General features: G+C 53.3%; 1 protein-coding gene across 6 annotated transcripts in view; it reads left to right on the top strand.

Annotated features, from left to right (window-relative positions):
• The window catches only part of FBN3 (fibrillin 3), an 86,054-nt gene that overhangs the window by 26,280 nt on the left and 46,212 nt on the right, over window positions 1–13,562 (top strand). For all 6 annotated transcript variants that reach the window (XM_063599822.1, XM_055102809.2, XM_055102810.3 and 3 more), the window contains 11 exons: window positions 2,052–2,180; window positions 4,081–4,206; window positions 5,512–5,637; window positions 5,812–5,934; window positions 6,304–6,429; window positions 7,449–7,574; window positions 11,014–11,136; window positions 11,328–11,450; window positions 11,915–12,040; window positions 12,131–12,253; window positions 13,346–13,468. In XM_063599822.1, coding sequence (XP_063455892.1) covers window positions 2,052–2,180; window positions 4,081–4,206; window positions 5,512–5,637; window positions 5,812–5,934; window positions 6,304–6,429; window positions 7,449–7,574; window positions 11,014–11,136; window positions 11,328–11,450; window positions 11,915–12,040; window positions 12,131–12,253; window positions 13,346–13,468 — 1,374 coding nt within the window. The remainder of the gene's footprint in view (window positions 1–2,051; window positions 2,181–4,080; window positions 4,207–5,511; window positions 5,638–5,811; window positions 5,935–6,303; window positions 6,430–7,448; window positions 7,575–11,013; window positions 11,137–11,327; window positions 11,451–11,914; window positions 12,041–12,130; window positions 12,254–13,345; window positions 13,469–13,562) is intronic.

The following is a 13,562-nucleotide window of genomic DNA, read 5'->3' as shown; positions in this document are numbered from 1 at the left end:
GGCCTCAAATAAGACGTAGAGACAACACCTGTTCTTTTTCTTCTTTTTTTTTTTTTTCGAGACGGAGTTTTACTCTTGTTATCCAGGCTGCAGTGCAATGGCACAATCTCGGCTCACTGCAGCCTCCGCCTCCCAGGTTCAAGTGACTCTCCTACCTCAGCCTCCTAAGTAGCTGGGATTACAGGCATGTGCCACCATGCCTGGCTAATTTTGTATTTTTCAGTAGTGATGGGGTTTCTCCGTGTTGGTCAGGCTGGACTTGAACTCCCGACCTCAGGTGATCCGCCCACCTTGGCCTCCCAAAGTGCTGGGATTACAGGTGTGAGCCACCGCGCCTGGTGAACACCTGTTTTTTGGGCACTTCTTGTGTCCGCCTCTGTGCTGTGTGACCTAGAGTCGGTGATTGCCCTCCTTGGGCTGCAGGGACCCTGACTATAAAAGAAGGGGCTGGGCTGGGCACGGTGGCTCACGTCTGTAATCCCAGCACTCTGGGAGGCTGAGGCGGGCGGATCACGAGGTCAGGAGATCGAGACCATCCTGGCTAACACGGTGAAACCCCGTCTCTACTAAAAATACAAAAATTAGCCGGGCGTGGTGGTGGGTGCCTGTAGTCCCAGCTACTCGGGAGGCTGAGGCAGGAGAATGGCGTGAACCCGGGATGCGGAGCTTGCAGTGAGCCGAGATCATGCCACTGCACTCCAGCCTGGGTGACAGAGCGAGACTCCATCTCAAAAAAAAAAAAAAAAAAGGGAGCTGGGCCAGGTGCGATGGATCACACCTGTAATCCTAGCACTTTGGGAGGCCAAGGCGGATGGATCACTTGAGGTCAAGAGTTCGAGACCAGCCTGGCCAACATGGCAATACCCTGTCACTACTAAAAATACAAAAATTAGCTGGGCCTGGTGGCGGGCGCCTGTAATCCCAGCTACTCGGGAGGCTGAGGCAGGAGAATCACTTGAACCCAGGAGGCAGAGGTTGCAGTAAGCCAAGATTGTGCCATTGCACTCCAGCCTGGGTGACAGAACGAGACTGTGTCTCAAATATAAATAAGTAACTAAAACATAAAAGAAGGGGCTGGCAAAGGTGACCTTTAGAGGCCTCCAGGGCCGGCATGGTGGCTCACGCCTGTGATCTCAGCACTTTTGGAGGCCAAGGTGGGAGGATTGCTTGAGCCCAAGAGTTTGAGACTATCCTGGGTAACACAGCGAGACCTCCATCTCTGCAAAAAATAAAAAAATTATTACTGCATTAACTGTAGTCCCAGCTACTCGAGAGGCTGAGGTAGAAGGATCCCTTGAGGCCCTGGGAGGTTGAGGCTGCAGTGAGCTGTGATCACACCACTGCACTCCAGCCTGAGTGACAGAGCAAGACTCTGTCTCTAAAAAAAACAAACAGGCCGGGCTCAGTGGCTCACGCCTATAATCCTAGCAATTTGGGAGGCCAAGGCGGGTGGACTGCTTTAGGTCAGGAGTTTGAGACCAGCCTGGCCAACATGGCAAAACACCATCTCTACTAAAAATACAAAATTAGCCGGGCATGGTGGCGCACGCCTGTAATCCCAGCTACTCGGGAGGCTGAGGCAGGAGAATCGCTTGATCCTGGGAGGCAGAAGTTGCAGTGAGCCGAGATTGCATCACTGCACTCCATCCTGGGTGACAGAGCAAGACTCTGTCTCTAAAAAAATAAATAAATAAACAAGTAATAAAAATAAAATAAAACAAACAAACAAATCTACCATCAAAATAAAGAAAATGGAGAACTCCCTCTGTGAGAAAACTGCCTGCCCTTGTCATGTTTAGTTCGGGGTCCCTCCATTTCCTTGGCTCCTTTTGGGGGCTTCTGTTCTGCCTGTCATATCTACAGATTTGATGACCCCATACGGCACCCCATCATGCCTGCATCATGTCTCCCCTCTTGGCCTGTGCCTCCTTATGTCTGCAGACGGGCTTCCTCTAGCCCACACCTCCATCAAAAGACAGGGACCCCCCTGCCTCGTGCCCTGTGATGCGGCCCACATGGCGCCTCCAGCCTCTGCCCCCCTCTCCCCACAGATATCGACGAGTGTCGCATCTCCCCTGACCTCTGCGGCCAGGGCACCTGTGTCAACACGCCGGGCAGCTTTGAGTGCGAGTGTTTTCCCGGCTACGAGAGTGGCTTCATGCTGATGAAGGACTGCATGGGTCGGTGACTGCCAGGCAGGGGTGTGGTGGGCGCCCTGGGCAGGGAGGGCATTGAGGAGAGGGAGGGTGGGGACGGCTGTTGCTGTGTGGATGTGGATGGAGGGGGCAGGAGGAGGGAAGAGCTGCAAATTAGCTGAGGTACAGTGAGTCTGGGCTCCATGAGGCTTCGTCCTTAGGAGAGAGACCTGGGGGCCGAGACCTGGGGGTGGCCGGCACACTGGGGTGTGGTCTCCCAGGGAGGGTGTGTAGCTTGGGTAGAGGACAGGGACCCTCAGAGAAGCCTGGGAAACACTGCCGGTTACGAGGCCTCTCGTCCCCATCATTGACTTCGTTATTCATTTGATGAGCATTTCACATGCATCCTCTGAGCTAGAGGCACTGCAGGGAGCTCCAGCTCCAGGGAGCCCTATTTCCTTGGAGCTCACAGCCTAACAGGAAGACAGACATGAATAACATGAATCGCTGAGGAAATGCAAAACTGGGCTGGGTGCAGTGGCCCTCGCCTGTAATCCCAACACTTTGAGAGGCTGAGGCAGTAGGATTGCTTGAGTCCAGGAGTTCGAGGCCAGCCTGGGCAACATAACAAGACCCTGTCACTACAAAATTTTTTAAAAATTAGCTAGGCATGGTGGCGCGTGCTACTCGGGAGGCTGAGGAGGGAGGATCCCTTGAGCCCAAGAGGTTGAGGCTGCAGTGAACCATAATCGCACTTTTGCACTCCAGCCTGGGTGACAGAGTGAGACCCTGTCTAAAGAAAAAAGGAAGGAAGGAAGGAAGGAAGGAAGGAAGAAAGGAAGGAAGGAAGGAAGAAAAAGCCAGGCACAATGGCTCATGCCTGTAATCCCAGCACTTTGGGAGGCTGAGGTGGGCAGATTGCCTGAGTTCAGGAGTCTGAAACCAGCCTGGGCAACATGGTGAAACCCGTCTCTACTAAAATACAAAAAATTAGCTGGGTGTGGTGGCATGCGCCTGTAGTCCCAGCTACTCAGGAGACTGAAGTGGGAGGATAGTTTCAACCCGGGAGGTGGAGGCTGCCGGGAGCTGTGATCGTGTCACTGCACTCCAGGCTGGGTAACAGTGTGAAAATCTGTCTCAAAAAAAAAAAAGGCTGGGCTCGGTGACTCACACCTGTAATCCTGGCAATTTGGGAGGCTGAGGCAGGTGAATCACTTGAGGTCAGGATTTTGAGACCAGCCTGGCCAACATAGTGAAACGCTGTCTCTACTAAAAATACAAAAATTAGCTGGGCTTGGTGATGCACACCTGTAATCCCAGCTACTTGGGAGGCTGAGGCAGGAGAATTGCATGAACTCAGGAGGCGGAGGTTGCAGTGAGCCGAGATCGTGCCACTGCACTCCAGCTTGGGCAACAGAGCGAGACTCCATCTCAAAAACAACAACAACAACAAAAGGAAAGAAAGAAAGAATGGAGTGGGGGTGAAAAGGGTGAAGACACTGGAGAACAGCATGTGCAAAGGCCCTGGGGTGGGCCTGAGGGATGGAAGGATGATGCCTCTGTGGCTGAAGAGTGATGAGGCCATGGCGAGGCTGCCTGCTCCCTGCCCTGAGTCCTGGCGGGACTGAGCCTCAGCCTTCTGGTGTGTCCTGCAGGGAGTGGAGGAAGGCTTCTTAGTGCCTTTTCTAGTGGCCCCAAGAGTGTCAGCTTCGTGGCCTTTGTTCTTCTGAGAATCTCAGCCTCCCTCCCCATCTGGCTGGTCTCTGCTCCTGGTGCAGACCCCACTCCCCTGGGTCATCCCAACCCGGAGCCTCCAGGCTCTCCTGGCTCCCGCTGGGGTGAAGGGGGCTGGGGAGGTGGCGGAGAGAAGCCAGCATGAGCCTCATCGCCCCCTCCCTGCATCAGCACCTTCATGCCTGCTCTCTCTTTCCACACAAACCTTCAGACGTGGACGAGTGTGCAAGGGACCCGCTGCTCTGCCGGGGAGGCACTTGCACCAACACGGATGGGAGCTACAAGTGCCAGTGTCCCCCTGGGCATGAGCTGACGGCCGAGGGCACTGCCTGTGAGGGTGAGTGTGCATCTGGGTGTGCAAGTGTGAGTGTGAGCCCATGTGTGTGAAAGTGAGTGGATGTCTGGTGAATGTGGGCTGGATGAGTGAGAGGGTGGGCATGTGTATCTGTCTTTCTGAGGCCATACCTATGTGTGAGCGTGCAAGTGTGTGTCAGTGTGTATCTGTGTGTGTAAGTGGGTTTATACGCAAGATGGCGGGAGTGTGTTTGTGTGTCTAGATGAACATGCACATGTGTGTCTGTACAAGGGCAAGTGTTTGTGCATTTGTGTGACTGTGTGTGTCTGTACAAGGGGGAGTGTTTGTATGTGAGTAGGAGTGAGTGTGTGTGTGCGTCTGTGTGAACACACAAGAGGGTTTGAGTGTGTATTTGGCTATGAATGTATCTACCAAGGGCAAGTGTGTTTGCATGTGCGTAGGTGTGTTTCATTTTGTTTTGTTTGAGACAGGGTCCCAGTCTGTTGTCCAGGCTGGGGTGCAGTGGCACAATCACAGCTCACTGCAGCCTCCACCTCCTGGGCTCAGGTGATCCTCCCATCTCAGCCTCCCAAGTAGGTGGGACTACAGGCATGCGCCACCATGCCTGGCTAATTTCTGAGTGGGTGTGTTTGTACGTAAGTCTGTGTGTGTGTGCAAGAGAATGTGATGTGTAGTTGGATGCAAATGCATGTTTATAAAGAGAGGTGTGTTTGTGTGTGAGTGGGTGTGAGAATGTGTGAGTGGGTCTGTGTGGGTGTACCTCTGGGTGTGGGTGTCTGGGTGTGGACGTGTGTTTGCACAAGGACAGGTATGTTTGAGGGTGTGTTTATGTGTGTGTCTGTGAGTGTGCACATGGGTGTGTGTATGTGTGAGTGTGCATTGGGTGTTTGTGTGTCTCTGTGTGCACATGGGTGTGAGTGTGCCCCTGGGTGTGGATGTGTATTTACACATGGGTGAGTGTATTTGTGTGCAAGTGGATATAAGGTGTGTTGTGAATTTAGGAGTGTGCACTTGAGTGTGAGTGTGTATCTGAGTGTGCCTGTGTGTGTCTGTCAAGGGTGAGTGTGTTCACATGTGAGTGGGTGCCAGGGTGTGTTTGTGTCTGTGTGAGTAGGCACGTGGGGTGTGTATATGGGTGTCTGTGTTTATGGGAGAGTGAGTGTGTTTGCATGTGAGTGAATGCGAGTGTATGGATAGGCACATGCGGGGCTGTGCCAATGCCAGCAGTGTGAGCTCCTTAGCATGCGTGTGTGCCCCAGTGTGTCTCATGGTCACACAGACGGCAGATGGGGCACAGGCCCGTCTTTCACCTGCACTCCCCCACAGACATCGATGAGTGCTCCCTGAGGGATGGCCTGTGTCCCCACGGCCAGTGTGTCAATGTCATCGGTGCCTTCCAGTGCTCCTGCTATGCTGGCTTCCAGGGCACACCTGACCGCCAGGGCTGCATGGGTGAGACTGTGCCCACCTGCTGGCCCCTGGGCACCAACCGCAGCCCCAGCCATAGTGGCAGCCCCTCCTGTCCTCACCTCAACTCCACTCTGCTCCCACCCTCAAACCAGCCCCCTCCCCATGCTGGACCCCCTACCCCCCAGCCCCAGCCCCTGTCTGCCCTGCATCCTGCAGACATCAACGAATGCCGGGTCCAGAATGGTGGGTGTGACGTACACTGTATTAACACTGAGGGCAGCTACCGGTGCAGCTGTGGGCAGGGCTACTCGCTGATGCCCGACGGAAGGGCATGTGCAGGTAGGTGGGCACAATTTCTTCCCACTGCCTGGTGTGGGGGGTGAGGAGGAGGTGTTGGCCGGGTCCTACGCTGGCCCAGAGCCCAGCACAGCATAGTGAAGCCAGCCAGATCCGAGGCACCCCCTGCCTGGCCTGTGGTCCTGGCCCCAGGCAGGCTGCTCACCCTGTGGGAGAGCCCCTGGGGTTTTTGCAGAGGAGGGTGAATAAGGTGGAAAAGAACCTCAGAACTGCTTGAGCGCCCCCAGACTACTCAAGTGACCATCGCTATCCTCACCTGGCTACAGGTCGTCCTGGGGCCTGGGGAGCAGATGTATACTGGGTGGTCTATCAGGGCAAAGCTAAGCACAGTCCCCAACCCTGCTCCCCCAGACGTGGACGAGTGTGAAGAGAACCCCCGCGTTTGTGACCAAGGCCACTGCACCAACATGCCAGGGGGTCACCGCTGCCTGTGCTATGATGGCTTCATGGCCATGCCAGACATGAGGACATGTGTTGGTGAGGAGCCGGGACGGTGGGGCGGGGCGGGTGGAGGAGGCAGTGTCAGAATTCACACACCAGGTCTTCCACAAGGTGGCACATAGGCATGAAAAATGCCAGGCCCCACCCCTGCCATTCGCAGGTAGGAAGATGAGGCTTTGTAACAGCACTTGCTTCTCCACATAAGGGTCCCCAGCACCCCAAGTCTGCTCTCCAAAGCCCATGAGATCCCATTTATATAACAGAAGCAGAATTCCCCAAACCTTGCTCTCTTAAATGGCATTTGTTTAATACGACATACCCAACATCTATCAGAGAATTGTGTCCTGTTCAAGGGCTGTGCTTTAAGATCACTGAAGACAAAGGGGTTTCTGGCAGAGGACAGTGGACAAGGCAGGAAAGAGAGTCAGAACTGTGTTCTCTAAGGTGGCGACTGCTGTCCTCACCTGGCTACAGGTTGTCCTAGGGCCTTGTACTGCATACCCTATCAGGACAAAGCTGAGGCCAGAGTGTGGAAGTTCCAGGAAGTAACAATGTAACTCCCGGCCAAGAAACCGAGTGAAGCTTAAAGAGCTTAGAGAGTTGCAGTTTATAGGAGTCTCAGAGAGCAAGCGCTTCAGCGATGGGCCTTGTGAACAAATGCATTTAGGGAATGCGGTCTGCTCCATGCCCCTGTTGCAGACCCACTGTGCATATTGGCATAAAGGCTCTGAAAAGTCCTGCAGGAGGAAACCCTGGTTAGCTTTGTGGATCTCAGCCTTCTCTAAATATATTTGACCATAAAATACTTTTGGAAACACATTCCTGGTGTGTTCCTTGGAATGTACACTGTGAAACGCTCAGAGAACATTCCCAATACCAGTAGTGGACATAGAGGGAGCTCCCCGCCCCTGGAGAAAAGAAAGAGAGTCCTAGCAGAGAGGACCTGTGCGGCGGGACAGTCAGGAATGCTGGTGCTCTCCCTCCCACCCTCACCTACTTCCTCTCCTGTCACCCCTGCACCCAGTTCTCAGACCTCATGCTCTCTTCCCCAACAGATGTGGATGAGTGTGACCTGAACCCTCACATCTGCCTCCATGGGGACTGCGAGAACACGAAGGGTTCCTTTGTCTGCCACTGTCAGCTGGGCTACATGGTCAGGAAGGGGGCCACGGGCTGCTCTGGTGAGCCGGCGGTCAGCGGTGCAGGCAGAGGGGACTCCCCGGGGCCATTTTGGGAATCATGGGGTCTGTTTCCATCCCCCAGGGCAGAGCACAGCCAGAATTCTTTCTTGTAGATTTCCACAGATGGCTTCTTGTGTTAAAGCAAGAACAGAGTCCTATACAGTGCCCTGGGGGGTCCCCTGAACAGCTCAGGAGGGGAAGCCCCAAGTGTCTGCAGCAGCATTTCTGAAACGTGAATGCCTCATAATTTGATGCGATACAGGGATGAACACTTAAACATTTGAATAGTGACTGTGTTAGTTCCCTGTGGCTGCCGTAACAAATGATCACACAATTGGTGGCTTAGAAATTGATTCTCTGGGCCGGGCGCGGTGGCTCATGCCTGTAATCCCAGCACTTTGGGAGGCCGAGGCGGGCAGATCACCTGAGGTCAGGAGTTCGAGACCAGTCTGGTCAACATGGTGAAACCCATCTCTACTAAAAATACAAAAATTAGCCAGGCATAGTAATCCCAGCTACTCAGGAGACTGGGGCAGGAGAATCATTTGAACCCGGGAGGCAGAGGTGGCAGTGAGCCAAGATAGCACCACTGCATTCTAGCCTGGGCAACAGAGTGAGACCCCGTCTCAAAAGAAAATAAGTAAATTCAGGAGGCTGAGGCAGGAGAATGGCGTGAACCCGGGAGGCGAAGCTTGCAGTGAGCCGAGGTCGAGCCACTGCACTCCAGCCTGGGTGACAGAGCCAGACTCCGTCTCAAAAAAAAAAGTAAAGTAAACTGATTCTCCACCTGGTGCAGTGGCTCACACTTTTGTAATCCCAGCACTTTGGGAGGCCAAAGCAGAAGGACTGCTTGAGCCCATGGGTTCGAGACCAGCCTGGGTGACATGGATACATCACAACATGGCCATATGGCAACACTAATAGAGACAGCAACCCCATCTATATTAAAAAAAATTTTAATTAGCCTGGGCAGGGTAGCTCACACCTGTAATCCCAGCACTTTGGGGGCTGAGGTGGGTGGATTACCTGAGGTCAGGAGTTTGAGACCAGCCTGGCCAACATGGTGAAACCCCATCACTACTAAAAATACAAAATTAGCTGGGCGCGGTGGCGCACACCTGTAATCCCAGCTGCTTGGGAGGCTGAGGCAGGAGAATCACTTGAATCCAGGAGGCGGAGGTTGCAGTGAGCCAAGATCACACCACTGCATTCCAGCTTGGGCCACAGAGCAAGACTCCATCTCAAAAAAACAAACTTTTTTTTTTAATTAAAAAGAAATTCATTCTCCTTCTAGAATAATAGTTCTGGAAGCCAGAAGTCTGAAATCAAGGTGTCTGCAGGGTTAGTACCTTCTTGGGGGCTCAGAGGCAGAAAGTGTTCCATGCCTCCTTGCTGTTCCTCAGCTTGTAGATGCGTCATTCCAGTGTCTGTCTCCATCTTCACACGGCCTTCTTCTCTCTGTGTATCTATTTTTTTTTTATTTTTCATGTTTTACATTTTATTTATTTATTTATTTATTTATTTACTGTGAGATAGTGTCTCACTCTGTCTCCCAGGCTGGAGTGCAGTGACGCAATCATAGCTCACTGCAGCCTCCACCTCTCCAGGCTCAGGTGATCTTCCCACCTCAGCCTCCCACACGTGCCGCCACACTCGGCTAATTTTTTTTTTTTTTTTTTTTTGGTAGAGATAGTGTTTTACTATGTCACCCGGGTTGGTCTCGAACTCCTGGACTCAAGTAATCCTCTTGCCTCGGCCTCCCACTTTGTTGGGATTACAGGCACGAGTCACTGCACCCAGTAGTATCTAATTTGTAAAGATGAGGTCTGGCTGTGTCGCCCAGGCTATAGTGCAGTGGTGTGATCATAGCTCATGAACTAGTTCATAGCCTTAAATTCCTGGGTTCAAGCAATCCTCCCAGCCTCAGCCTCCTGAGTATCTGGGACTACAGGTGCATGCCACCAAGCTGGGCTAATTTTTTAAAAAGTGTTTGTTGATCAGGCATGGTGACTCATTTCTGTAATGCCAGCACTTTGGGAGTTTGAGGTAGAAGGATTCTTGAGCTCAGGTGTTTGAGACAAAAATTTTAAAAAATAGCCAGGCATGCTGGCGCTCACCTGTAGTCTTAGCTACTCAAGAGGCTGAGGATTGCTTAAGACCAGGAGATCCAGGCTGCAGTGAGCTATGACTGCACCATTGCACTGCACTCCAGCCTGGGTGACAGAGTGAAACCATGCCTTAGGGGGAAAAAAAAGTGTTTTTGTAGAAACAGGTTCTCACTATGTTGCCCAACCTCGTCTCAAACTCCTTGCCTCAAGTGATCCTCCCACCTTGGCCTCCCAAGTAGTTGGGATTACAGGTGTAAGCCATTGCATCTGGCTACACAGCCTTCTCAGAAGAACACTCATCACTGGATGGGAGCCTACCGTAATCCGGGATGACCTCATCTTAACTTAGTTACATCTACGAAGACCCTGTTTCCAAATAAGGTCACATTCCCCAGTTTCAGGGTTTAGGACTTGAACATACCTTTTAAGGGGACACAATTCTATCCACTCCAGTTACATGGTTATTTTAATGTGTATTAGAAACAAATGTTACATAACAGAGCATCAAGCCCATGACTTCTTAGAGGTTGTTGATGTTGATCCAAAATTGTCTTTTAAAACACAATTTATGTCAGGGAAAACAGAAGTGTGGGAAAGAAATGTTTAGTAACAGTAGCTCACCAAGGTTTAACATGGCAGAGATCATAAGGGTGAGGCATAATTGACTCTGGATTGGAAATGCTGGTGGACAGGGAAATCCTGGCTTGGAAAAGGGGCGTGTTCATACGGACAGTCACTTTTTTATTTATTTATTTATTTATTTATTTATTTATTTTTTTTTTGAGACAGAGTCTCACTCTGTCGCCCAGGCTAGAGTGCAGTGGCACGATCTCTGCTCACTGCAAGCTCCGCCTCTCGGGTTCACGCCATTCTCCTGCCTCAGCGTCCTGAGTAGCTGGGACTACAGGTACCTGCCACCACGCCTGGCTAATTTATTTTTGTATTTTTAGTAGAGACAGGGTTTCACTGCGTTAGCCAGGATGGTCTCAATCTCCTGACCTCGTGATCCACCCGCCTCGGCCTCCCAAAGTGCTGGGATTACAGGTGTGAGCCACCGCACCCGGCTGGACAGTCACTCTTAATATCTACCCCAAGTCTTTCATGCTGCTATTTCAGACCATTTCTGAGGGCTGCTGAGAGTCATGTCTGTTAGGTTTCGGGGTTTTCCTCTTGGGCTCTGGGTAAAGATGGAAGCTCCCCAGGTGAATGGGAGGAGGCTTTCTGGGCCAGCTCTCCCCTAGAGAGGAAGAGTCCCTGCCCTTTCCGCTGCTATTGCATCGAGTCTTTCCTTCTGTGACTGGGTCTCGGCGTTGTGCCTCCTCTCCCTTTAGATGTAGATGAATGCGAGGTTGGAGGACACAACTGTGACAGTCACGCCTCCTGTCTCAACATCCCGGGGAGTTTCAGCTGTAGGTGCCTGCCAGGCTGGGTGGGGGATGGCTTCGAATGTCACGGTGAGTACCTGGGGGCAGGGAGTGGGGGCAAAGCAGAAGAGGTAGGTGGGGGGCAAGGCAGTGGGAGGGTGGGATCCGGGAGTGTCTGCAGGGGGGCAGTCAGGGTTGGAGGGTTGATGGGTCTTTCTCCCTTCTGCCCCCACCCAATGCACACACCATGGGGTGGGGGGTCTGGGCTCCATCTCCTGCAGACCTGGATGAATGCGTCTCCCAGGAGCACCGGTGCAGCCCAAGAGGTGACTGTCTCAATGTCCCTGGCTCCTACCGCTGCACCTGCCGCCAGGGCTTTGCCGGGGATGGCTTCTCCTGCGAAGGTGAGATTAGGGGTGTGGGAGGGCAGGGACCCTAGAGGGACAGCCACGGGGGCTGAATTCACGGTGGCCGCCATGGTCACTCGACCTCCTGACTCCTTCTGACTCAATCGCCGCTCTGTGGGTGCTGGAGAGGCTGTGTCCTCGGCCCAGGCGGTGCTGCGGCCTGCCCACGGCTCCCTTGAACACTTAAGTGCATGAGACACTTCCTTCCTGGCTGCCCTCCTCCCTGGATCCGGAGAGACTGGGTCCCCTCTCTGGAGTCCAAGAGTCCAGACCACCTCTCCCCTCCCTGTCCCTGCCTCGGTCACTTGCCTCCCACCCCCAAGTCAGGGACTGAGTCCCCAGGGCTACTTGCCTGGGACTCTGGCTGACAGCAAAGTGTTCCAGTGACTGGGGCCTCCTGCCCACCCTGTGTGAGTCCTGGTAAACCGGCCTCCAGCCCTCCGAATCTTGGGGCCCCTCAGACAGGGATGAATGTGCCGAGAACGTGGACCTCTGTGACAACGGGCAGTGCCTCAATGCGCCCGGCGGGTACCGCTGTGAATGTGAGATGGGCTTTGACCCCACCGAGGACCACCGGGCCTGCCAGGGTAAGGTTGGGCCCGGCAGGGCAGAGGACAGTGTGGGTGGGTCCCCGCTGCAGACTCTGGGTGGGGCAGGCTGACCCAGGGTCCCCGCAGATGTGGACGAGTGTGCGCAAGGGAACCTCTGTGCGTTTGGGAGCTGTGAGAACCTGCCTGGAATGTTCCGCTGCATCTGCAATGGTGGCTACGAACTGGACCGAGGGGGTGGCAACTGCACAGGTGTGAGGTCATCTGGGCTGGAAGGGGAGAGGAGAGAGCAGGAGTTGGGGCAGGGGACATGGCTCACTCCCTCACTGCCCTCAGATATCTTTTCAAGCATCCTCCCCTGCAGTCTTGCTGGGGGGGTTGGGGGCGCCTTGCCTGATGTCCCCATCATTTCCCGTTCCTGTTCCCCGGCTAAATAAGTCCAGTGATTGAAGTGGCCCCTCCACGCTAGCTGCTGAAAGGGCCTCCTACCTCTGTGTGTTTTAGAAATGGGCAGATGGTAAATATTTTTGGCTTTGCAGGCCACACGGTCAGTCTCTGTCACAATGATTCAACTCTGCCATTGTAGCTCAAAAGCAGCCACAGGCAATATGTAAATGAATGAATGTGGCCCCTGTACCAATAAAACTTTATTGACACAAATAGGTGATGGACCTGATTTGACTTACAGGTTGGAATTTGCTAACCCATGGTTTGAAAGTATTTTCTATATATGGGTTTTGGCAGGGAGTGGTGGCTCATGCCCATAATCTCAGCACTTTGGGAGGCTGAGGTGGGAGGATCACTCGAGGCCAGGAGTTGGAGACCAGCCTGAGCAACATAGCGAGACCTCATCTCTAAAAAGTAAAAATAAAAAATTAGCTGGGCATTGTGGTGCACACCTGTAGTCCCAGCTACTCCAAGGGCTGAGGCAGAAGGATCGCTTGAGCCCAGGAGTTTGAGGCCGCAGTGAGACGTGATTGTGCAACTGCACTCCAGCCTGGTCGACACAGCAAGACCCTGTCTCTAAACATCAATAAATTACGAAAATAAAATAGATATGGTTTTCATATGTTGACTGCATGGAACCCAGGGCAGGTAGAGTTCAATGAACAAAACTCTGCCAGGCAGAACAGAGCAGGAGAGGGAATGGGGTTGGAGGGGACAGGACAGACTGGAGGCTCCTGTCCCCTTAGGTTTCTTCCCAGGGAAGGACATGACATTGTCCCACAATCTGGTGCCCAGGAGTTGACCTTGAGCGAGGGCTGTAGCTTCCCAGGATGAAGCTAGGAGGGAGGGGGGCCGAGGAAGGGGCTCCCTGCTGAGGACCGCGCCTCCTCCCTACAGACATCAACGAGTGTGCAGACCCAGTAAACTGCATCAACGGCGTGTGCATTAACACCCCCGGCAGCTACCTCTGCAGTTGCCCCCAGGATTTTGAGCTGAACCCCAGCGGAGTGGGCTGCGTGGGTGAGTCCATGCTCAACTCCAGATCAGGGTTCTGGGGTCAGCAGAGGTGGGTGGGATTGCCCCCCTGGGTTAACTCAGATGTCAACGTGTTCAA

The sequence above is a fragment of the Pan paniscus genome, chromosome 20 (assembly GCF_029289425.2).
Source record: "Pan paniscus chromosome 20, NHGRI_mPanPan1-v2.0_pri, whole genome shotgun sequence".
NCBI lineage: Eukaryota > Metazoa > Chordata > Mammalia > Primates > Hominidae > Pan > Pan paniscus.
Note: the sequence above shows the minus strand (reverse complement) of the source record. Positions and strands in the feature narration are given on the sequence as shown.